The sequence below is a fragment of the Xyrauchen texanus genome, chromosome 26 (assembly GCF_025860055.1).
Source record: "Xyrauchen texanus isolate HMW12.3.18 chromosome 26, RBS_HiC_50CHRs, whole genome shotgun sequence".
In the NCBI taxonomy this organism is placed as follows: domain Eukaryota; kingdom Metazoa; phylum Chordata; class Actinopteri; order Cypriniformes; family Catostomidae; genus Xyrauchen; species Xyrauchen texanus.
Genome location: NC_068301.1, coordinates 37,102,911 through 37,129,491, shown reverse-complemented (window position 1 = coordinate 37,129,491; position 26,581 = coordinate 37,102,911). Strand labels below are relative to the sequence as shown.

Sequence of the window (26,581 nt, the reverse complement as noted above, 5' to 3'; positions counted from 1 at the left end):
CGGTAAGACGCTCAAAAGTACAAGACGTTCGGATAGACGTTCGGATAGACGTTCGATCGGTCGGTCGAATGTTTGATTTTGGCACGGAGTAAGCGCCATAAACAACGTGTTGTTCACGTGTTGTCTACGCGTTGTCTACGTGTTAAAATTCGCGTATACTTGAACTGCCTGGCTATGGCGCTTACTCCGTGCCAAAATCAAACATTCTATGGCGCTTACTCCGTGCCAAAATCAAACATTCGACCGTCTATGGAACGCCAGGCAGGTCAAATATACGCGAATTTTAACACGTAGACAACGCGTAGACAACACGTGAACAACACGTTGTTTGCACGTTGTCAACGTGTTGTCTACGCGTTGTCTACGTGTTAACTTTTCACGCGTTGTTTACGTGTTGTTAACGTGTTGTTTACGTGTTGTTAGCGTTGACAACGTGTTGTTAACGCGTTGACAACGCGTTAACAACACGTAAACAACGTGTCGATTTCATGTGATTCTGAGCCATTTGGCCACTTGTCCAGTTTGAAGGGGTGAGTGTTGCACTTTTCCATTGGCTGCTGAGTAGTAGGGTTAAACCATTTCTGTAAGCCTGGGGGTTTGCCTGCCACTATTTAACATACTAAGGATCCTCTAATTTCTTGGTCCTTTTCTTCCATTTGTGTGTAGCCTATAAAAATGTAATATTTGGATTGCAGTTTTAGGACTTAAAATAAATTATTATTATTATTTTCATCAAGATAAATTGCCACTTTTGCTCCTTTACTGCCTATTTTGTTAAACAAACACATTAGAGGGAATTCATGCTTTTTACACCATTCAGCAACTTTAGTTTTTTATCTTAAAAATCATTAACAGTTGTGCGGGGAAAAACTAACAGCAGTGGTACTCATTTAATGTTGGTGTAGGATACAGACCATTGTAATAAATACTGTATATGTCTTTTGAAAACAACATGAACCTTTTTCAGCATTTTAATTTAATGTAGGGCTTTGACCAGCAGAGGGCACAATGTGACTAATTATGGGGCTTGTTAAAACCTAAACGGACCTCTTTTTGTTTAGACCAGGGGTGACCAACCCTGGTCCTGGAGAGCTACCTTCCTGCAGAGTTTAGATCCAACCCTAATCAAACACACCTGAACCAGTTTATCAAGGTCTTTAGGATTACTTGAAAATGACAGGCAGGTGTGTTGGAGCTAAACTCAGCAGGAAGGTAGCTCTCCAGGAGCAGGGTTGGTCTCCCCTGGTTTAGATATTAAGCACTCAGACATATGTACGCAGGTGATATTACCCATTTTGATGAAATGTACAGCCTTCCAAAGACTGTCAGGATTAGAATGAAAGTTTGTAATTAGGTTAGATAGTAACTGATTTGACTTTCCTGACAGCAGATGTACACTACTGTGCCAAACTCCTAGGTCATCCTTAAAATTCTTATTAAAGCCTAAAACCAGTTTATTATTCCCATCTTTTAGTGGAGCTAAAATATTCTGTTTAGAACCTGCCTTAATGTTAGCCCTGCACCAGCTTGTTGCATAAGTTAGGACCTCTTCTATAGACAAAGAGGGGAAGATCCTTAAAATGCTGGGTATGCTAATGCTTATGCCGGATCAGAGGCCAAAATAGGCCAGTGTTTAAGAATAGTGTTCTGACAGAGTAAATTTTACCCTATTTGACACTTTTTTTGTAAAAGATCAAACTAGAATTTAAATGCACCTTGGTAAGCCTCATCAACACACTGTAAAGAGGAGGCTCTGTCCCAAAAGCTTTATTTTTCATTGCAGCAGCTTTATCAATTAGTTCCTCATTAGAATGACATCTGAGCTCTTGGGTAAACCATATTCCTGGCTAGGCAGATTGTAGTCTTATCTATTAAATTTTTTATATGAGGCTGCCACTGCATAATTCGATTCACATATCCAAAAAAGACAAACGTTTATGATCATATTCAACTGAGAACGTAAGGTCAGGAGGTGTCTATTAGTGTTAAAAACATAACTGTGTAAAATAGTTATTCTATGAAACGGTTGCCATTTGTGTCCATAACGTTTGATGAGATGCATAAGGCACAAAAAATGTCCCAAAGTGTGTTTCCAAAGCTTAAAGTTATTAAATGATGTGTTCTTGTTAACATGATATATGATAAAATACTATTCTTAAAGAGTAGCATACTATTTTTAATCATTTTTCATTCAGTACATGTCCAATTTCACATGTCCGTGTTGACCAACATGACATTTGCATCTAAAATATCACCAAATAAGTTATACATTTTTTTCAAACATTTATTATTTTCAGGATTTTATGTGTGTCCCTGTATATATGAGATATATTTATTCAAAATAAATCGTATTTTTGGGTAAATATTTTATGATTTGTGTACGTCCCTCAGTTTGACTTACCACCTGTCACACTAACTTGTTTTATCTATAAATAATGTACTGTTGCTTTAAATGACATCACAAAGTGGAAATGACATAATTTGAGCCTTATAGCCACCATGAACAAAAGCAGGCAAGTACTGACATTCTTTTACTTTGTTTATTTGTTGCTTTTTCATGTTAGGCAGTGTCCGTCAAGCTCAAACCAACCACCCCATCATGGAAAATAGATAGGGAAAACTGTTTTTTATTACATTTTTTACATTATTAATGCAAAGAAAATTATATTATAATATTTCAGATTGAATGCATTTATTCTATGTGAGGAATTTGACCACATGTGAGATCTGCAGCCATTTTGGGATGAAATGTACCACCCCATCACATGTTTTATTGTGACGTGGTGGTAAGGGATGTGATGGGGTGGTTCTGCTTCCTGTCTTGGTTCACTCACTCACTTACTATCACTTACTATCTCTTTCAGTCAGTCAGTCAGTCAGTCAGTCACTCACTCACTCACTATATCTTTCAGTCAGTCACTCACTCACTCACTCATCACTCACTCACTCACTCACTCACTCACTCATCACTCACTATATCTTTCAGTCAGTCACTCACTCACTCACTCACTCATCACTCACTATATCTTTCAGTCAGTCACTCACTCACTCACTCACTCACTCACTCACTATATCTTTCAGTCAGTCACTCACTCACTCACTCACTATATCTTTCAGTCAGTCACTCACTCACTCACTCACTATATCTTTCAGTCAGTCACTCACTCACTCACTCACTCACTATATCTTTCAGTCAGTCACTCACTCACTCACTCACTCACTCACTCACTATATCTTTCAGTCAGTCAGTCAGTCAGTCAGTCACTCATCACTCACTCACTCACTCACTCACTATATCTTTCAGTCACTCACTCACTCACTCACTCACTCACTCACTCACTCACTATATCTTTCAGTCAGTCAGTCAGTCAGTCACTCATCACTCACTATATCTTTCAGTCACTCACTCACTCACTCACTCACTCACTCACTCACTATATCTTTCAGTCAGTCAGTCACTCATCACTCACTATATCTTTCAGTCAGTCACTCACTCACTCACTCACTCACTCATCACTCACTATATCTTTCAGTCAGTCACTCACTCACTCACTATATATTTCACTCACTCACTCACTCACTCACTCACTCACTCACTCACTCACTCTCACTCACTCACTCACTCACTCACTCACTCACTCCTCACTCACTCACTATATCTTTCATCGTCACTCACTCACTCACTCACTCACTCACTATATCTTTCAGTCAGTCAGTCACTCACTCACTCACTCACTATATCTTTCAGTCAGTCACTCACTCACTCACTCACTATATCTTTCAGTCAGTCAGTCACTCACTCACTCACTCACTCACTCACTCACTATATCTTTCAGTCACTCTCTCACTCACTCACTCTCTCACTATCTCTTTCACTGACTCATCATTTATGTTTTTTATTTATTGTACAACTTCCTTTTATACAGTTGAATGCAAAAAGTATTGTGATGTATATGAACAAAGTCTAGAAAATGTTCTTTCATTATTACAAGGAATAAATTGTTCAAAAATTGTTTGTTAATAATTTTTTTGTAAAATGTTCAAAATATCATTGGTTCTAAAGTTTGCATCCCCATTTCTGAATGTAATAGCAATGTTCTCAAATAATATCTTTGTATCTTTTTCCATTAAATGTTCATCCAACCTCTTTGGGTACTCTTTGAGCAGCTTTTTTTGTAGTTTAGAGGGATGTGTGGATGCGACTCTCCCATTCACCATTATGATGCTCTTTTCAGGTATTCAGAGCATGACCAAAGTTTTCCATTACATCTCCAATTTTAATGTTTCCCATCCCCCAGTTTTATAAAGGTTAAAACCAGCAGTTCATATAGAGAAACACTTTGTCCATACCACCCTGTAACAGTGAACCACCCCGCCACATCAGTTACCACCCTGTCACAGGGTCATTTTGTTAAAATTTTATGGAATGGAAATGAAATGTTATAGAAATGAATGTTGAATGATGTTCTTGTTGTGTGGACTAATCAGATAAATGTAACTTTATTTGTATTTTTTAAGTGAATTTGTTTTTCAGTACAAACAATGAGGCCATTGAAATGTCAAATTCATATTTCAAGATTAAAAATCTAAGAATAAATTTTTTTTATTAAATTACAGACTTTCTATTGATGGTTTCCAAAAAGGACATTTTACTATTAGGAAAACATTAGATTTTAAAAATCTATTTCTTGTATTACTACTCTAACGGGGTGGTACAAGAAAGGCTCCCTTGCCTGAATAAAAAGGACAATATTAATAAGGATTTTGTGCCTGAGGTGGAAAAATATGTATTTTTTGGAGGATTAACATATCTTTCAACTTGTAGGTTTAAAAAAAAAATTTGTTCTTCATGAAAAATTAGTGGAAATGGCACCCGTTTGGTAAAAACAAAAACATATAAATTATCATATTCCAGTGCAAAAGTAGAACCCATTAATGTTCCTTTACATTGTAGGAAGAAAACTTCAATGAAGGAGAAGTAGTTCAGTTTAAGGACCAAATCAGCTCACAAATAAATGTACAGGGTTGTAGTGCTTCCTCAGTGCAGTCTTAAATAATACTCAAGAGCCTCAAGACCTCTTACAAGGAAGATATTTGTGTAGAGGCTTTCCACATCTAAAGTGGGCAGAATAACATCATTGGGTAACTTTTTTAATGTTGATATCTTGTTGAATAAATCAATCTTTAATATATGATGGAAGCCTCTGAACAGATGGTTTAAGAAAATGATCAAAATAGTTAATTAAAAGATAATGGTTCTAGTAGATAATCATTGGTGGCTACAATAGGTTGGGCTTTGGGTTTAACCAACCAAGTAGAGCAACTGTTGCATGAAGCATGATATAATTGTTAAGCTGTGGCCTATCACTCATTGCCTAGATTATATCTGCTCATATTTGGCTGCTTCAACTCAGTTTTGATTATACTGAATTCTCAGTAAATTATTATAATTACACAATTTGTGATTATGTCTTACATTTAACTAACTGTGCATCAGGACACTTATTATAAATTAGGTAGCCTATATTCCAATTATTTTTAACTACCTAAAATCAGTGCATATAACCTTAAACATTTGGATCTTCTGATACTGGTTGCTAGTGTTGTAATACAAGTGCAAGTGTTACAGGCTGCTTAATTGCTTGTTAAGCTGCAGCCAATCACAACACTGCCTCCCTCCTCCACTCATTTGCAGCCTCTTTGATCTGTGCGTGAGACCTGCGCGGCTTGCTTCAGTCCGGTTGTTTGGATGCGGACGGTGCAGTATGCTGAATCGCGAAGATTACATGAGTAACAGATATAATCATATAATTGAACGAATTCAGAACAGACAGGAGCAGCCGAGTTCTTCTGAGAGTCTTGTAGAAAGGTGAGTACTTTGAATTAGCTGGGAAATATCTGTAAAGGACCCCAATTCACCGTGTGTTTCAAAAGGTATAACGTGAAGTTTGCGTTCCTCATGCAACTTTATTAATGTTATTGGAGTCTCCTCTTAACCATAATAAACATTTGACGGAGTAATTTAAGTAAATCATGTTAAAGTGGTGTTAATAATATATTCTGCGTCTCGGTGAATTTTATTGGGGTTGAAGTGTGTGTTGTAGTGTTTGCCAACATTAGCCTAACTATGTAGCAAGCTAACTTGGCAAAATGCAATGCGTGGAAATGGCACCTTTTGATAGAAACATTACTGCAGTTAAAGGTTTTAATAATTGGAGGACTGCACTCACGTTGAATGTTTCAGCAGCTCAGTTTAAAATATTTATTGATGGCAGTGGAATTATGGTCTGTCAGTAACGTTATCTAACTTTCATCCTGCCTTCCAGTAACATGTCATATTATTGATTGTTTAATCTTTGAATTTAGCATTCTTTGTCAAGTGAACGCAAGATCTCTGTATAAGACATGACACCTTGTTGACATCACCATTTCCATGCTTTGGGAAAGGATCGCTTCCCCCTGGCCAGGCCCCCAACTGTGAACAGGTCGGTGTGACTGTAGCTGTATGGTGGTCATTGTCGTTTGTCACCCATCAGTTGTAGATCTATTTGGTCAAATTTGTGTGTTGTATCATGTTTAGATGTCAGTTGACTGGTTTAGTTATCCTTTGTCAGGCAGCCATTTGTGGGGCAAGGAGCTGGATTTTCCATATACATCAGATTTATATGAGATGCTTTACATGGCTTTTGTATTCAGCCAAAATTCTGCCTCACTGCAAACAAGCGCCATCTAAGTTTAACATGGTACATCTTATGATTAAAGCAGCCGAGGATGTCCTAAAATGACCACTTTGCGTGTATAATATTTAATAGGCCTATTTTAACATCAACTAACCACTTGCCATTAGTTATGGATATGTTATGTATGTTTTTCTGGACATGGTCTATATAGGCTTTTGGCTTTGCATTTCCCGGTCTCACATTTTCTGTCACTTTTTCAGGCTGAGGATGTTCAGACAAAATACTCCCATTAGAGGACCAAAGCGAAGGGGGCAAACAAGACTTGCAACTTTCAGAGTTGGTCTCTTCCTCCATCCTGCTATGGAAACATTCCACCCACATAAAGGTATGTTTAATTACGTATGCATTGTAGTGTTACGCTGTGGCACATTGATGGGAACCACAAGCTCATCAGGTATATGCAGATGATAAATTAGTTACAGTGAGACTAAACACTCAACTAACACTGTCTGTAAACTGCCCCTCTTTCTGAATCAAAACATGATCATGCACTGGAGGAAGGATTGTTGACGGCTTTTCCACACAGAGAAGATTAGTGAATCAATCCGAAGTTGAATGGTTAACGTTAGTATCATGAACACCGCTGCGCAAATCTGTTCAACACAATGCTGTCAATTTCTGAGACCCACTTTCAATTAAATTAGTAAGCATGTACGGAGCCTAGTTAATAAGGATAGTTATGTTAAGAATAGCCTACAGCTGGGTGGCCGAGGTTAGCACAATGTACATAGCTACTAGTCAATATCAATTGCCACCTACACCCCCGGGCCGTTCACCAAAGTTAGCCATTCTGTTTAAAACACTGCATTACGTACAAAATTGCACGTATGTGTAATGAATGTTACCGTGCTCACCGCGATGTCGCGAGTGAAAATCATTAGTTGCTTTTATATACAGTCTGTTTGTTGCACTTGATAATGATAACCCTGTGAAATTTTTGTAGCGGCAGTCATAATTCAGGAGCAGCGACGTGCGAATAGGGGAACACTGGTTTATGTGTACACCACCAACTGTCTGGCGCTGCACTTCCAAGTTCTGCCTCTTTTGTTCTGTCGACATTAAGTTACCAATTAACATTTAGGGAATCCATTCGAATCCTCCACTTCCGCATCGCAATGCATCAAAGTATTGATTTATTTACTTATTTCCCCCACCCCTACTAACCACAGTGGTATTGATAAACATTTATTTTTCTCCTGTAGACTGCTGTATGGAATGTCCAGTGCATAGAGAGAACTTCGCAGTGGGAGAGCCAGACAGACATCTACCCTGTAACCACTTTCATTCAGAATGTATTGTACCATGGCTGGAAATGGTGAGTCGTCATAACAAAAGAGTTGTGCTTTTGTAAAATAAACAAACAAAACAGATCCTTAATGACATTTAGTACTTTATATGATATTCACACTGCTCAATTCAGGTATTAGGACCTAAAGGAATTTAGAACATGCTTTGGCTACCTGGTAGAAACATTTATATGGGGTCGACTCAAACATTTCCTATTGTTTATTGTAATGAAGGAACAGAGTGTTGCCCAGTGCAAATATGTGGCTAATTAATGTGTTAATAGTTTGGAGAGGAATGGAGGTTAATGGCACAGAACAATAAGCTCTTATATAGAATTTTGCCAGCTTTACCTTTAGAATTGCCTTAAAGGAATGTCAAATTACAATCAACTATACATTATTAGATGCTAAATTAATCACCAATGCTGAAGTTGCCCTACTATACCAGTCATTTAACATTAGCAGTGGAGGATTTTGCTGAGGTATATTTGACTTGCCAGACAATGGTCAAAGAACAGCATGAGCATTGTGTGAAATAGGACTAAAATAAAACTGCCCAAATCTAATGTAAACTATATTCTGTTCTATGGCCACACAGCATGTCCAGTGTGCAGGAAGAGTTTAAGCGGAGAAGACGGCAGCAGCCAGACCCCATCAGAATATCTGCCCTCTCCATGGATGCCGCAAACAGGAGAGATTGTCCTTCTGAGACACCAGTCATCCCTCGGTTCTTCACGCCTACATCAAACACGCCGAGAAGACAAAGCGCTTGTCACGTTCTCTTTGCTATCTGTTGCAGTCATAATCATCTCAGTCTGATATTCCTTTGTATTTCTTTGTATTTGTTTAATTTATTTAATGCCTTTCTGCACCATGTAAACTGTTACCAATACAGGCGTCCTAACAGTCGGTTGAGTTCAAGCCCATGTCTTCACCTCTCAATCAACTCCATCTTTCTTGACATGCACTGCAGCAATATGCTATTATGGGGAAATGCCAGACTTTATATCATACCATGTCCTCTTTACACATCAGAAAATTTGCTAATCCTGCAACTGAGCACTACATTTACATTTATGCATTTGGCAGACGCTTTTATCCAAAGCGACTTACAGTGCACTTATTACAGGGATAATCCCCCAGAGCAACCTAGAGTTAAGTGCCTTGCTCAAGGACACAATGGTGGTGGCTGTGGGGCTCGAACCAGTGATCTTCTGATTACCAGTTTACCAGTTATGTGGTGTAGACCACTACACCACCACCACTGGTGGTGACTACAGCATATGACTACAGTCTGGACCGAACAATATGAACACAATATTGCCCTGAAATAAATGATATCTTTATGAAGGATATAATATATTTTGAGATTTTTGTCAGGAAGATCTTGATTGATCTCTGGTTACTTATTCTGGTGGTGTTTTATTGGATTGCATTATAAAACCATGGGCCAATGACTGGGTGATGGGCAATCGATGGGGTATCTTTAAAATGTTATGTTTGTGAAATAAAAAAACCTTTCTCATGATTTTCTAGCTCTGTGGGTGTTTTTGATGGAGTCAGATGCAGATTGTAACCTTTTCTGTCTATGAAATGAAGTAGGCATCTTCAGCAGTATTCACACTGTGCTTGCTTTATATATAAATTAAGACTTGTCATCTTAAATATGTTAACAGTGTTTCCCACCCAAAGCACCTGGTTAAATCATGACATTGTCATTATTTTACCATTTCATCGAGATATAAGGTACCCCCCTCATGGGTCATAACCTACATTCAATAAAAATGTTCAAAGACTAAAGTTACATGTTTTCCAAATACATATTTATTACAATGGACTGTATCCTAAACCAACATTTAATGAGTACCACTGTTGTAACTTTGCAGCCACACAATTGTTGATGTAATGAGAACTAAAGATTGATGAATGGTGTAAAAAGCATGAATTCCCTCTAATGGGTTTGTTTACCAAAATAGGCAGTATTGGAGCAAAAGGAGGCAAATTATCTTTTTGAAAATGGGTTTATAACTTTACAATTTATTTTAAGTCTTAACTGCACTCCAAATATTAAATTTTTATAGGCTACACACAAAAGAAAAGGACCAAGAAATTAGAAGATCCTTAGTATGTTAAATAGTGGCAGGCAAACCCCCCAGGCTTACAGAAATGGTTTAACCCTACTACTCAGCAGCCAATGGAAAAGTGCAACACTCACCCCTTCAAACTGGACAAGTGGCCAAATGGCTCAGAATCACATGAAATCGACACGTTATTTACGTGTTGTTAACGCGTAGTCAACGCGTTAACAACACGTTGTCAACACGTAAACAACACGTTAACAACATGTAAACAACGCGTGAAAAGTTAACACGTAGACAACGCGTAGACAACACGTTAACAACGTGCAAACAACGTGTTGTTGACGTGTTGTCTACGCGTTGTCTACGTGTTAAAATTCGCGTATATTTGAACTGCCTGGCGTTCCATATCTATCCGAACGTCTATCCGAACGTCTTGTACTTTTGAGCGTCTTACCGAGCGGGTTGACCCACGTGACGACCTGACGTGACGTCTACGTCTTGAAAATAGCAGTTTTTTAACCATGCAAGTATCCAAGCTAATGTGTAAAGACTATAAATGGACATGAAAGGCACTAAATACAGATGTTTTACCTAAAATACTCAACCATTTCCTGCATTCTGCTGCACTTCCCTGAATAAGCCTTTGAAAAAAGGTGTTGTAGGCTAGGCCTATTCTAAGTCTTTCTGAGGGATGAACTGAAAAAGATACCACCTGTATATCATGACTTTCTCTGTATTTCATGACTCTAATGTTTCAAACACCAAACTCACCTATTGTAACTGTACATACATACAGTGGTAAGCTTTTTTCTGTCAAACTGATTAATTATATATTGTCTGATATATTGTTTTACAAGTAAGAGTTAAAAGATATAAGAAAAATGATTTTAATTTAAAAGTTTTCAATGCCATATGGGACCATGTTGTCATTAATTGCCCATTCACTTTTCATGGTAAGTTACCATTGGTAACACATTGAGAAAGACGCAGTTAAGATTATTCAATAGACTTTGTTCATGATTTCGTTTTCTTCCTTCTGAAATTGCCTTTGCTGCCTCCGCTGACTCGTGGGCTGAGTTACTGTAACATAACAAGCTGTTGATGGTTTTGGATAGGCTACTCTGATAGATGAACTCTGATATATACATTTCTTCTGTCAGAGAGAGAGAGGTCACTGTTTCTAACATGAATTTTCACTGTCTCTCCTGTTCTCATCTTGTAAACATATTATTAAAGTGGTTTGCAGCATGGCATTATAATCGTCCCAAATCCTTGTTAATGTAGGCCTATAAAGACTTCTGAAAGATTGCATATTTTGACATTAGAAAGAGTGCTAATAATAGTATGTTAGAGACTAATATATATATATATAGGCTATATAATCATTATAATATATAATAATTATCTTAATCCTAATTTATGTTTCTGTATAAGCAATTTTTTCACGGTTCTTATTCACGTTGGAGGGAAAAAACCCGGCCAATTCCTGAATATTGATTAATCTAAATTAGATAATGCAATTTTCCGAAGGGGTGCAACGAATAAAACAGGGCGGAAACACAAGCACTGAAACTTGTAGTCTTGTACATTGATAATAGTATACAATTTATTAATAACATACATTTTATTTATAAATTGGGTGTTCGATCAACTGACTGCATGCCGTCGGAGTTTCCAGTGTTGACAGCTCCGTAAAATATCCTTGGATGAGCTGTAGTTTTGCTGTAGGCCAAAGCCCGTCTACGGACATTCTCTGTAGGCCTATTATAGCTACTGAAAAGTACCTACAATACACAAATAACATTTTAAATTACTTCCATCTATGAACAAATAAAGTAGCCTTGATGTCATAAATACAAAAGCACAGGCTGTCGTTAGACATGGGCATCCGGGCTTCAGCCCGGATGGTTTTTTTATAGCCCGGATCTCAAAACAATTGAATTTATTGATAATTATTATTATTTTTTAATAATTTTGTATTTATTTAAAAAATGTACCGGGTCTTTTAATCTATCCTTCGGAATCATGTATTAAAGACGATTAAAATGTGTTCAAGCAGATCAAAGTTACTATGGTTACAGAATGCTTGTATTTAGAGTGCGCACCAGAGGAGAGAGCCTGAAAGAGTCATCGGTTAACTTACAGCTTTAGTTGGGCTTGACTGTCATTGTTGTTTGTGGCTTCTGGTGGTAGCTATTATGGACATTAGACACTTTTTAAAAAGTAAAATAAGGAGTCATGAACGATACGAGGGAGGCAAGAAGAGTTATCTACTGGCGCCGTTCCCTCATCATTAAGCTCAGGTCGGTGAAGGCTCTTAAGCAAACCCTGGTCTAACTTACTAGCCCTGTAAGTTACTCACTGTGGTATTAATGCAGAACATGTACTGTATATATAAAGTACGTGGGACCTTACTATTTCGCCTATAGCTAATCCATTTTGTGAGCCATAATCCGTTTCTCGTGAGGAATGTAGATGAAGTAGCCTATACATCTGATTTGGCGATTGAAACACGATGTGTAAATTTAACGTTATTCAGGGATGTAGTGGAGGCTAAACAGAATTAACAACAACTCATTCATTGTTTCATTCCTATCATTGAACTTCAAGTCAGATGACTATGCTGCGTTCATACCGGACGCGAATAGCGCGTCAGGCGCGAGTGCTTTCTATGTTAAGTCAATGCAAAGACGCATTACGCGCGTAAAATATTCCTGCGGCGCGAATGAGGTGCAGAGCGCGGCTTTGCATTGACTTAACATTGAAATCACTCGCGCCTGACGCGCTATTCGCGTCCGGTGTGAACGCACAGTCACCGTTAGGTCCACCAAACCTAGCTCCTGGAGCAAATGGTGAAACTCCTGAAACCTTCCGGAGGGTCTGGTGGATCCACACCCTTATGCTTCCTCCCCAGAAAAATAGAGTGCCCCCAACAACACACACATCCCGAGGAATGGACGCTCCCCGAAACCGACGCTGGACACATTGCACCTTTCCCCGAAACCCCAGTTTCCTACTCCCAGAGGAATGGACGCTGGATACAGTGCCCCTCTTCCCTATTATTTATGTTTATAGCTATGTTATTTAAATGTATATAGTTCTCTTTACAAACCTATACAGAGTGCCTGTGTTTACTGTCTGTTGAATGCCCTCTTTACTGGACCTGCACTTTATAGTTCCTTTTCCAGACTTATACAAGCAGACTGTTGGAGTGATTTATGTGTGTGTGTGTGTGTGTGTGTGTGTGTGTGTGTGTGTGTGTGTGTGTGTGTGTGTGTGTGTGTGTGTGTGTATAGATAGATAGATAAATAGATATAGATAAATATAGAAAGATAAATATCTATATACACATTATATATATAGTTTTATATTCATTTTTTTAAATATTATTTAATATTCATGTATTATTTATTTGTGTTTCTGTGAATAGCTGTTACAGTTCTACAAATAAAGCATTCTATCTTTTACCTATCATTTAAAATGCTAAAACAATGCACCTGAATGCAGGAAATGAAGTGTTTAATGGCCAACATTTCCTGGGGGAGGTCCCCAGACCCCCATTTATATTATTATTGCTTATTATTATGTGCCTATGAGTAGAAGAAGTAGTTACCAAAAGCGGGCAGGGGTGGGTGGTGGGGACTGGGCTAAGCCCCCAATGTATCAAGATCCTAGCAACGCCCCTGCAAAAGCATGATTTTAATACTAATCCCTGCCCTTACCCTTAAACTTAACTTAAAAATGCATTTATATCACATCCATAGAGATTGCAGCTCTTTATTGGAAACAATTGAAATGAAACGACTTTTTTATAGATGAAATATAATCTATTTTATTTTTGTTGACAGACATGCAGCGCATGTTCAAACTGTTGTTACTAATCTGCGATTTTTATAATTCTCTGGTAAATGTTTTATTATCAACCATATCTATTTGTCCTTATCAGGCAAAATATTGATGTTATTTTTTACATGCACTTTTACTAAAAAGAAAAACATGCCATTGTAAATCATAGTTGTATTACAAGTAAAACATATCTCCGCTCTAACATATTTTGCTATGCAATCATGTGCAAGCAGACAAAAAAATATTTTTGAATAACTGTTATATTAAGAGAAATCTGTATCCTTCAAATAATAGCTTATTTGTAAATTGGTTATTTGATTACGCTATTTGTGGTGATATGGTAAATAGTGAGAAGTTAAGAGAATAAATTTAACTTGCATGTCAACACGAGCGTCTCAGCAGGCTTGTTTTAGCACCATGACACAAATAGCCATCCTAACGTAACAATTTTGATTATTGAACTATAAGAAGAAAAAAAATGCCATGCAGAAAGAATAGGCCTAGGCTACTTTCAAAAAAATTTTTTTTATATTATTCTCGCCAATTTTACAGTTAACGAAGAGAAATGGTCTGATAAGATTATCAATACACAGTAGGCTACACTTGTCTACATTGAATTTATCTCTTACACTCTTAAGGGTATCATAAAGTAGACATGTAGGCCGGCTTTGCATTTGATATGTCAATTTGTCTGATATAAATGGTCAGGATATTTTATGTAGCCTACTTTATATGATTCATTGTCTATGATTTTTATATTTAGGCAAAGCAGATGGGATACTGATTGCAGTTTTCGCTGCATTTGAATATGGTAGAGCGTATTTCTATTAAATAAGACACATTCCGAAATTAGATCTATTCCTAAACCTTCCGATTTAATGGGAGATATATAAAAATTATGTATAATATCGTGCTTTTCCGAAATAGCCGTTAAAGCATGCCAGATTTGTCAATAATATTTAGCCTCTGCTATATTTAACTTTAATAATAGCCTACACCGCACATAACTTTCTAAGCCATCAGCCATTGCACTAATCAAATGTGGACTAGTTAGAGGACACGATAGAAGCATAAGAAGTTAAACTAAGGTAAGAAAAACACAAACGTGTTACAACGTGTCTTCACACGTAAACAACACGTTGGGATGACGATCGGTTACTCGCACTTCCGACCGGTCGCCATAGGAACGCGTTAACAACACGTCAGCACACGTAGGAACGTGTTACATATGATTTTATGAAAATGATCAATAATTTCGTTTTGGCTCATTGTTTATATGTGGCAGACATGAAAATCAACGAACCTTAATTACAAAGTAAAGTATATTCAGCTGACTATGTCTATATGTAATATTAGAACTGTTATACAAATTTTTTAAATAAACCTTTCCACTTTAACATTTATGATGTCTATTTGTGAAAGATTATGATAATTTAGTAATTTTATTAAGACTGAGATTATGCTTGATTAGATTAACTTTTTATTAGTTTGTTATCTGTGTGATAGCCTATGTATAAAAAATAGTATGAATGTTTTTAATATATTAGCCTACAGGTTTCCTGAATTGCTAAAACACATTTCTTGGAAACATCATTAATTTTTAAAACCTTAAACACAAAACCAAATTTTCAAACTACATTCAGAGAACATCTGACTCTTCTTTCAAAAAAAAAAAAAGAAAAAAAAGACTCAAAACCATTTTATCTGTGCTCAAAATCAAACAGTGCTTTCAGATCATGCACACAAGAGTCAATAAAAAAATATATTTGCATTAGGCTATTATTACAGTCAAACCTGAATACAGAGAAAGCATTTTGTTACACATAACAGAAAAAAATCAATAAATAAAAAATAAACAGCAAATATTTTATCACAGCTTAATCCATCTGGATCTGATCTCATTTCCACCTCTTATTTCAGTCTTCTGACTCAATTATGCTGTGTGGTAATAGCCCTACCAGTTCATTTGTGTATAATTGTGAATTTTAAAATTCAAAACAGAAAATTGTTTGGTCAAAAGTGACCGAAGAGCACCATGACAGTACTGGACTTGTAACATTTGTTGAAAAGTAAATTATTTTAATTATGCTATATAAAACTTTCAGTAACAATATTATTACAATAAATTGTACTTAGCTTTTTTTTAAGTTCTGCAAATATTTTAAACTGTAGATTCACAGGTCACAACAGTTTAAAATATAAATGTGTGTGTGTGTGTGTGTGTGTGTGTGTGTGTGTATAAATGGATATTCTATATAGGCTAGGTCTATCTGTATTTCCAAATATATAAATATAATATATATTTATGAAAACCTTCTTTTTAAATGAAAGGCTACATTTATTAATTTGGGAGTGCTTTCTTTTATGGACTGTGAGAACATTGTACATTGGGCAATAAAATGAACAATAAAAACTAGTTAAAATGATTATATTGGTCAAATTAAGACTATTGAATGACTGTATATAGGCTAGCCTACAGTATTTCTGCTCTTTGAAAGTAAAACACATAGCCTCACATGCACAGGATTCAGGAGAAATGTTTTAGTGTTGTTTTAGGGGTACAATATTTATATGTATTGCCTTTAATGTCCATTTATAGTCTTTACACATTAGCTTGGATACTTGCATGGTTAAAAAACTGCTATTTTCAAGACGTTGACGTCACGTCAGGTCGTCACGTGGGTCAACCCGCTCGGTAAGACGCTCAAAAGTACAAGACGTTCGGATAGACGTTCGGATAGACGTTCGATCGGTCGGTCGGTCGAATGTTTGATTTTGGCACGGAGTAAGCGCCATACCATTGACTTTGTATGGGTGTTGTTTTCGTGATACCGACACGTAATTTTACACACTTACGTGACACCATCACGTGAATCGAGGTTAAGGGCTCGTGTTCATTTCACGTATTTCTGTGAGATCAGGTTGTTTCAGAAGTATTAAAGCATATGATAAATGCATTGAAAGCCATTTTAAAACATTTTTAAATAAAGTGTATGCAGTGTACAAACGGCTACTCTTGTAATTGTGATTTAATATTTTAATACGTTTATACAATTTTACGGAGAGGTACAATGTATAATAAACAATAAACAAAAATCCATGACACATTTTTATTTTACACCAACAGCACACCATAGGAACACACAAGAAAATGTGTTCTACTGGACAGAAAGAGGCAGCTACTGGATTGTGATGTCACAAGTGGCAGTTTAACCACTACAGCCAAGTAAACACTGGCATGGCCAAAAATTGAAGTTCACTCACACTTCATTAACACAGAATCATAATCAGAGTTACCGGACACATCGTAAAATGACGCCAAAGGTACACCCAGCGCGTCAATAAGTGACGCCAAGGGGTCCTGCCCAAGCGTCCATATGTGACGAGTTGGGGTGTGAGAATGTGTTGCCCTGACAGGGAAATCTGGGAAAGGGGACTCCCAAAAAAAGTCAGCTTTGGATGTTGCCAAAGTGCAGGACATAACAGATCTGTCTGTTATTCTTGAGTTACATTTTTGTCTGTAATATTGTTGGTAAAAATGTTCATTTTATAGCTTCAGGATTGCATGGACATGGGGAGGAAAACACCAGTAATTGTTTGGGCTGGTATTGACACCAATTTCCACGATTCAATTTCGATTCACAAGGTTTTCTCAAGGAAAAAGTCTCTCAACTAAGACTGTAAACCGCAGGGAACCACGGTGTATTACTACAATAAAGCTTAACATTAGTTTTTATAATAGCTTTGTAATGACATAAATATATTCATGATACAGATTTCAGTAAGTTGTACTGAATCTTTCAACACCTTCTGATTTTCGTTTATGTCTTCCTATACCTAGTAGTAAAGAGGAAGAGATGATTGGTTCACATGCCACATGAACTGAGGCACTACAGAAATCTGTCACACCAAAGTGGTGTTTATTGTTTGAAATTCATAATGAAATGCGTAGAATTTGAAATCTGAGACTTTCTTAACAATCGTACAAAAGCACAAAGTTTATTGCTATTTATTGAATAAGAGTTTTTTTTCATTCATCAACTGAAAACAGCTAGACTGAAAAATGTATTATTGGGATTTAAGAAACGACATCGTTCATCAAAATCAATATTTTGAACCCAGCCCTAATAACCGTTAAATACAGTATACAACAGAAGTGAGTATACCCCTGTGCAATATTAAATATAAGTTAAGATATATAAATGTAAATGTATTATGAGTGGAACAAGTTCAGTATTTGGTGCTATTTATAATCAGAAACTAACAGTATTGATGTGACTTTATTACAAATACAGTGAGGAAAATAAGTATTTGAACACCCTGCTATTTTGCAAGTTCTCCCACTTGGAAATCATGGAGGGGTCTGAAATTGTCATCGTAGGTGCATGTCCACTGTGAGAGACATAATCTAAAAAACTAAATCCAGAAATCACAATGTATGATTTTTTAACTATTTATTTGTATGATACAGCTGCAAATAAGTATTTGAACACCTGTCTATCAGCTAGAATTCTGACCCTCAAAGACCTGTTAGTCTGCATTTAAAATGTCCACCTCCACTCCATTTATTATCCTAAATTAGATGCACCTTTTTGAGGTCGTTAGCTGCATAAAGACACCTGTCCACCCCATACAATCAGTAAGAATCCAACTACTAACATGGCCAAGACCAAAGAGCTGTCCAAAGACACTAGAGACAAAATTGTACACCTCCACAAGGCTGGAAAGGGCTACGGGAAATTGCCAAGCAGCTTGGTGAAAAAAGGTCCACTGTTGGAGCAATCATTAGAAAATGGAAGAAGCTAAACATGACTGTCAATCTCCCTCGGACTGGGGCTCCATGCAAGATCTCACCTCGTGGGGTCTCAATGATCCTAAGAAAGGTGAGAAATCAGCCCAGAACTACACGGGAGGAGCTGGTCAATGACCTGAAAAGAGCTGGGACCACCGTTTCCAAGGTTACTGTTGGTAATACACTAAGACGTCATGGTTTGAAATCATGCATGGCACGGAAGGTTCCCCTGCTTAAACCAGCACATGTCAAGGCCCGTCTTACGTTTGCCAATGACCATTTGGATGATCCAGAGGAGTCATGGGAGAAAGTCATGTGGTCAGATGAGACCAAAATAGAACTTTTTGGTCATAATTCCACTAACCGTGTTTGGAGGAAGAAGAATGATGAGTACCATCCCAAGAACACCATCCCTACTGTGAAGCATGGGGGTGGTAGCATCATGCTTTGGGGGTGTTTTTCTGCACATGGGACAGGGCTGACTGCACTGTATTAAGGAGAGGATGACCGGGGCCACGTATTGCGAGATTTTGGGGAACAACCTCCTTCCCTCAGTTAGAGCATTGAAGATGGGTCGAGGCTGGGTCTTCCAACATGACAATGACCCGAAGCACACAGCCAGGATAACCAAGGAGTGGCTCTGTAAGAAGCATATCAAGGTTCTGGCATGGCCTAGCCAGTCTCCAGACCTAAACCCAATAGAGAATCTTTGGAGGGAGCTCAAACTCCGTGTTTCTCAGCGACAGCCCAGAAACCTGACTGATCTAAAGAAGATCTGTGTGGAGGAGTGGGCCAAAATCCCTCCTGCAGTGTGTGCAAACCTGGTGAAAAACTACAGGAAACGTTTGACCTCTGTAATTGCAAACAAAGGCTACTGTACCAAATATTAACATTGATTTTCTCAGGTGTTCAAATACTTATTTGCAGCTGTATCATACAAATAAATAGTTAAAAAATCATACATTGTGATTTCTGGATTTTTTTTTTTAGATTATGTCTCTCACAGTGGACATGCACCTACGATGACAATTTCAGACCCCTCCATGATTTCTAAGTGGGAGAAATTGCAAAATAGCAGGGTGTTCAAATACTTATTTTCCTCACTGTATATGTAACAGTATGAATTGTGCAACAACAGTAAGTACTTCTGGAGACTGTTAGTTATGTTAGCCAGTATTTTTGTGTATTCAAAGGCATTCATCTATAAATGTCATCCCCATGCATACACCTTTTGTTCTCATTGCAGGTGTATTTTCCGTTTGTTTCTACTTTGTGGACTGTGTTTCCAGTACAGTCTTTCTAACATCTTTTCTTTGACTATTCATATTAAAAAATACTATTCTGTTCAACTTGAATAGTGTTGTATAATTTGATTTCTATTGTGATTTTACATGGGTGTACTCGCTTCTGTTGCATACTGTATGTTTGACTATATACTGGAAGCAATATTGACATTTTATATTTTACAATTATAAAACATGTGAGATTGAAATAAACACTGTTTGAGTTGTTAATGCCACGTGTCTCTGTCTGTTATTTTTGTAACGGCCTTGTAAACAAGTGCATTCAGCATTGGGTAAAATAGTCAATATCATCAATAATAAAAAAACAAGACTAACAACACATGAACTAATAGTACAGGTAGATAGCAATAAAAACGATACGACAGAGATCCAAAATAAGGTCGAGGAAAAACAAAAAGAACTCGAGGAACTTCTTCAAGAAGGATCGAATGTAATCTATTACAAAAATAAAGCAAACTGGATGAAATATGGAGAAAAATGCACAAAATTCTTTCTAAATCTCCAATACAGGAACGCTAAAAAAAGAATTAGCAGAAACTCGTAACTGAAGATGGAGTCATCTATGATTCCCCGAATGATATCTTAAAAGAGGACATTCATTATTTTAGGCAGATGTTGTTTTTTCCGTCTCGTCCTGTCCCACTGAATGAAGATTATGGTGAGGAATTCTTTAATATAATATAAAAAATGGACAGAAAGATCAGTGCGAAGTCCAAATTACAGAGGAAGAACTTTTTGAGGCTATTAAATCCTTTCAGTCTGGAAAAACCCCAGGGCTTGACGGCATTCCGGTAGAGGAATATCAAGTTTTTTTGATTGACTAAAAGCTCATTGTTAGATTGTTTGAACTACTCCTATAGAAACGGTCGTCAGGTACTCAGCAGGATGGTCTGATTTCTCTATTATTAAAACAAGATCCAGATGGCAAATATAAAGACCCAGTCTATGGAAAAAACTGCAGGCCCCTTCCACTTCAATGTTGTGATGCAAAATGCAGAGCACTCCGAATTAAAAGGGTTTTACCAGGTATTGTTCATCCTGACCAGACAGGTTTCACACATGGACAATACATTGGAGATAATATACCACAATTACTAGAAATACTAGAACATCATGAAACATATAAGAAGCCAGGAATGGTATTTCTAGCGGATTTTGAAAAGGCATTTGATAAAGTTAGACTGGATTTTATTTATATATGTATGCCGATGACTCAAGTTTTATATTTCAAAGTATCTCTCTTTTTCTAACAAGCATTACAGAGCTGGCTACAATTTCAATTTCATCCCCCTGAAAAGATAGAACAAATATTACAACAAATAATATGTCTGAAGGTAAATGTGCTGCTTGATAAAATACCTGTATTTATGGGAAAGATGTTTGAAAAGGGTATTTTCTTCTTAAATGATATTGTAAATTGGAATGGAAGATTTATGTCCTTCATGGAGTTATCAGAATTGTACGGGAAGTTCTGCTCAATCCAAGAGTACAACCAATTGATTACAGCATCACCCCTAAAATGGATGAGGTAGGGAACTGGTCTGTCTGCCCAATATAAAGATCAAAACTGGTGGAGGAATAAAAATAGCATAAATAGTAAAGTATACCAGTTTCATTTGAGGACCAGGATGTTGACAACTGTGCCATAAAGATGCAAAATAAGCGGGAAGAGATTTTTGATGTACCGATTCCATGGTACAGGGTGTATGAGTTGATATATAAAACAACGCAAGATTCGAGACTTCGTGCTTTTCAGCTAAAATTATTATATAGAATTCTTGCCACCAACAAAATGTTGAATATTTGGGGCATAAAATCATCGAAGCTCTGCAGATTTTGTTACGAAGATTCAGAATCAATAGAGCATTTATTTTGGTTTTGTCCTCAGGTATCTGTTTCTGGTCTCAGGTTCAGGAATTTCATAGCATTGATCTAAAATTGACTCTAGAAATAATACTGTTAGGAGATCTGGAGAGACCGGGTCAGACGATTAATAATATACTAAAACTTTTAGTAAAAGTATTTATTTTCAACTGGCAATCTGTGGATTTTGTTGGATTAGATAGATTGAAATTGTAGTTAAACATCAAAGCATAGTTGAAAGATATGTGTTGTGTAGAAACCCAAAGGGGGTGTCCAGTAGAGATAGATGGGATGGGCTGAGGGGAGCTGAGGGTTGGGATGTGGAATTGGACACAAGTGGGAATGGAGTTGTTGTGTGAGAGATAGAATGATGGTCAAAGATAAGGGTAGAAAAAAGAAAAGTTAATAAAAAGTACATCTGAATAACACTAAGTGACAGTATTATTAAAACTAATGGCGGTGTGCATGAGGCTGATGTCGTGCAGTTGTTTGTACACATGTATATACAAACATTCTTAAATAAACATATACAAGAACACACACATACATGTAATAGTGCAGACATGCACACAAACATAGAAAGTTGACTTTGCTGTTATGATTTTAATTGTCCTTGATGCCCTTTGTTTGAAATGTATTGTTGTTGTTGTTGTTGTTTTTTTGTATTGTTGCTTGTTGTTTCCTTTTGTTTCTTCTTTAATTCATTATTTTGGTTGTTGGTGCATTAGGGGTTCTTGGGGGTGGGAAATTAAATTAACTGCATTTTTTATTTAATTATTTTAAATTTTTTCTGCTGAGGGGGACTGTGGGATGGGTCTCGAATGGTCGATGAACTTTTGTGTAAATATGTTTTAGTATGCTAGTCAATAAATCCAATTCATTCTATTCTTTAAAGCGCACTAAAAGAGCATTGAAACATAATGATTTCAAATGATACTCTTAAATTAACATTCAAACAAACTATGTTACAAACACACTCATGAAAGTGTTTTCCCTTCCAGAACACTGAAATATTCTATTCATTTATTTCAATTCTATTTCCTGTAAGTATACTTTTCAAACAATGTGTGCTACTTACACTTAAGTGCACTTCTTTTCACAAGAGTATACTTCTGCTATACTTCATCTATAACCATTTTAAACATGATTTGAGCAATTCTTCAGTTTTTATGACTGTATGGAATATGAATCATTTTAGAAATGCATTTGTGACAGTGCAGGTGAAATAAACATGTAAAAACACACATAATGAAGGATTTTCCATTGAGTTTTATTGTTTTGTGCAAATACATATTTGATGTCTTTAATAAACCCTTTGTGTGATGATTCAATTACAAGTTACTTTGTGTAGTAATAATAATAATACAAATGATTTCTTTTCTAATGTAATAAAACTGAATTCAAATGAATTATATAAACACACAGAAAAACATTCACTCCCCCGACTCAAACACACACTATACTCATGTGATCTGTGTTTTTATTTTTACACTTGAATGAATATTAGATTCATCTGATGAACATGTTTGTACTCTAGAAATGTCTGTTTCTGTTACAGAAGTTCAGCTGTAGTTTTTATTTCATGATTGTTGTGATATAACAGTATTGTGTGTAGAATCACTTTATTATCTACACTGTTAGATCACACAGTTTCACTGATGATGATGATGATGATGAAGAAATGATTCTAAATCCAGGATATAGAGGTTGAGTGAATGTGGTCTGGACTCTGTGGATGAGGGTCATTGTGTCAGAGACGCTGTAGAAGCTCAGAGTTCCTGCACTGTGATCCACATACACTCCTATTCTACAGGATCTGGACACTACAGGGAGATCAGTGTGTTTGTTATTGTGAATGAATGAATAACTGTATGCAGAGCAAAACAAACTCCAGGACTGATCATTAGATCCAAATAAACTCTCATTTCCCTTCCTGCTGATGCTCTTATATGACACTGATATAAACACATAAACACCACTCCACTCAATCTCCCAGTAACAGCGTCCACACACACTCTCTCTACACAACACCTGATTATAAACATCAAATCTGTCTGGATGATCAGGATACTTCTGGAGTGTTTTTGTGGAAGTAGCTGCTCTGTTTCCCGCAGATAGTCGGATGTTTTTATTCACTGTATTTGGATCCAGAGTGAACTGATGGAAATCTGATGAAGATAAAACACACTGAAATGAGGAATTATGAATTTGACACATTAAAATAAAGATTTATTTGAATATTTCATGTATCTGAACTCTTCATTTCTCCTGTTCAATGTATCAAGTGTGTTCAGTAAAGATTACCTTTGTGAAAATGTGAATTGAATTTATGAAATATACAAACTATTGGATTACTGATTCAGAGTCAGTATTGAGTTTATTTTTGAGCACAAGAGACAAAAAGAGTGGAATTTGATCAGGATTCATTTGGATTTTTGATTGAGTTCATTCACTTGTGTGATCTGGGCAAATGTGACTCTGTCTCTGTAGGACACAGATTTCAGTAGTTCACAAGTTCATGTAATCCTGCTTTGAGGATCGTGTAAATGTGTGTGTCTCGCTGTCCTGAGCGAAGGGCTCGAGGCTTGACCTGAGATCAAATACCCCCAAAAGATGCCATTAAACGAGACAGCGAGCTGTTGTCTGAGTCGGGGTACTCGAGTTCAGACTCGGACTCACTCAACACTCAGTCAACCAATAAATACACTTCAATGTTACTACAGAGACTTCCATTGTAAGTGTCTCACTGGAAACTCCATTTGTGCTTTTTATAAAGAAAAGGAGAGACGAGTCAAATTCATATTTGTGATAATCAATATTCTGCCACAAATGCTGTTGATTGAGCTGAACTTGTTTTGAACCCGGAACATTCCTTTAAATGTTGAGATGTGGGGATTGTATGTTGTATTTTAGGTTCCAGTGTTGTGAATTTTGTGTTAAAATGTGTTCCTGACATGACAAATCTACTCATAATTACACATGAAATATGACATTATATGATAGAATACGCTACGTCCCGTATTAGGCTAATCAAGCCTTCGAGAGGGCTAAAGGTCCACTGCAGAGGATCGTGCGAGAGAGAGAGACCGTTTACAGACATGTCCGTCATATGTGTGAGTGTGAGTGTGTGTGTGTGTGTGTGTTTGTCTTTTAAGTTTATTATTAAACCATTATTTATTTTGACAAGCCGGTTCTCGCTTCCTCCTTTCCATTAACCCCTTTACACTGGTGCCGAAATCCGGGAAGGAGGAGGGATATGCCGTAGTAGAGTTCTCGCCACTACCGTCCACCCCAACGGAGCAGCCACGGCCGTCTGCTGGGGGACGAGGAGCCCAGCCGCCTGGAAGAGGACGATGGCCGCTGACCGCAAGGGGAAAAGGGGCTCCTAGTGGGGTGTAAAAACATATATATATTCTTTCTATGTGTGTGTGTGTGTATATGTATATATATATATATATATATATATATGTGTGTGTGTATATATATATATATATATATATATATATATATATATATATATATATATTTAATGGCGTTGTGCAGGTTTATGTGAACATTAGGATGTTAATAATTATGACCATAGACACTCGAGAAAAATATATACAGTAAATACTGTAAATGTATTATACCTTATGGGAACAGTCCCTTCCCTCCAAAATTAAACACACAAAAAATGTATTCAATTCAAATATATATATATATATATATATATATATATATATATATATGCACACACATCTGACTAATTAATGTCATTTTATTAATAGATTGGTGTGCCAAGAGTGACATTAGTCTTCATGTAGACTAAGCAAGAGTCTTGTGACAAATTATAATAGGACATTATGGCCATAAAAAAATCATAGTACTTGGATACTTAAGTACATTTGAAGGCAAATACTTTTGTACTTTTACTCAAGTGAATGTTAAAGGCAGCACTTCTACTTTTACTTGAGTAATATTTTACCTTGAGTATCTTTAGTTTAACTCAAGTACATGGTATGTGTACTTCGTCCACCACTGTTAAAATGTGTCCTAACAATGAAGTATTCATTCAGTATTCAAGTTAGTTTTCATTTGATGGAAGATGTTCTGACTGAAATCACATTTCTGGTAACTGCACAGCCTCAAAGCTTTATTCAGTCATAATGGGTTTATTACTCACTACACGGATGTGGTGACACAATTTGAGTTTTGCTGAGAACCATTAAATGAACGTATTGCTCTACTATTTTAACATTAGTAAGTGTTGTTTTTCATTGGTTTCCTCATCAGTGAGTCTCATATTCTTCAACAATTACATTTGAATGTGTTTGCTTGTCTTGGCGCATACATTTTAGGGCAGTAGTGGCTCAGCGGTTAAGGCTCTGGGTTACTGACCAGAAGGTCAAGTGTTGAAGCCCCAACACCACCAAGACATCACTGTTGGGCCCTTGTGCAAGGCCCTTGAACCTATCTGCTCCAGGGGCACTGTATCATGGCTGACCCTGCACTCTGACCCCAGGTTAGCTGGGATATGTGAAAAATAAATAATTTCACCATGTATATGCAGAAATGTATGTATAATGTGTGACAATTGATCAAATTATTTATTATTATTATTTAAATCACAAAGTTTGTTGATGGATCTGATGTAATGAAGTTTTGTTTCTCTCAAAAATGACACCTTAGT

At 36.8% G+C, this 26,581-nt stretch overlaps 2 protein-coding genes across 4 annotated transcripts in view; one reads left to right on the top strand and one right to left on the bottom strand.

The window, feature by feature from the left end:
- LOC127619542 (tripartite motif-containing protein 16-like) overlaps positions 1 to 26,581 on the top strand; it is a 171,110-nt gene that overhangs the window by 50,409 nt on the left and 94,120 nt on the right. The window lies entirely within an intron of this gene.
- The window catches only part of LOC127619543 (tripartite motif-containing protein 16-like), a 51,218-nt gene continuing 47,856 nt past the window's right edge, over positions 23,220 to 26,581 (bottom strand). For 2 of the 3 annotated variants that reach the window (XM_052092400.1, XM_052092402.1), the window contains exon 6: positions 23,220 to 24,080. In XM_052092400.1, coding sequence (XP_051948360.1) covers positions 23,542 to 24,080 — 539 coding nt within the window. In that variant the 3' untranslated portion in view covers positions 23,220 to 23,541. The remainder of the gene's footprint in view (positions 24,081 to 26,581) is intronic. The other variant, XM_052092401.1, reaches the window with a different exon arrangement.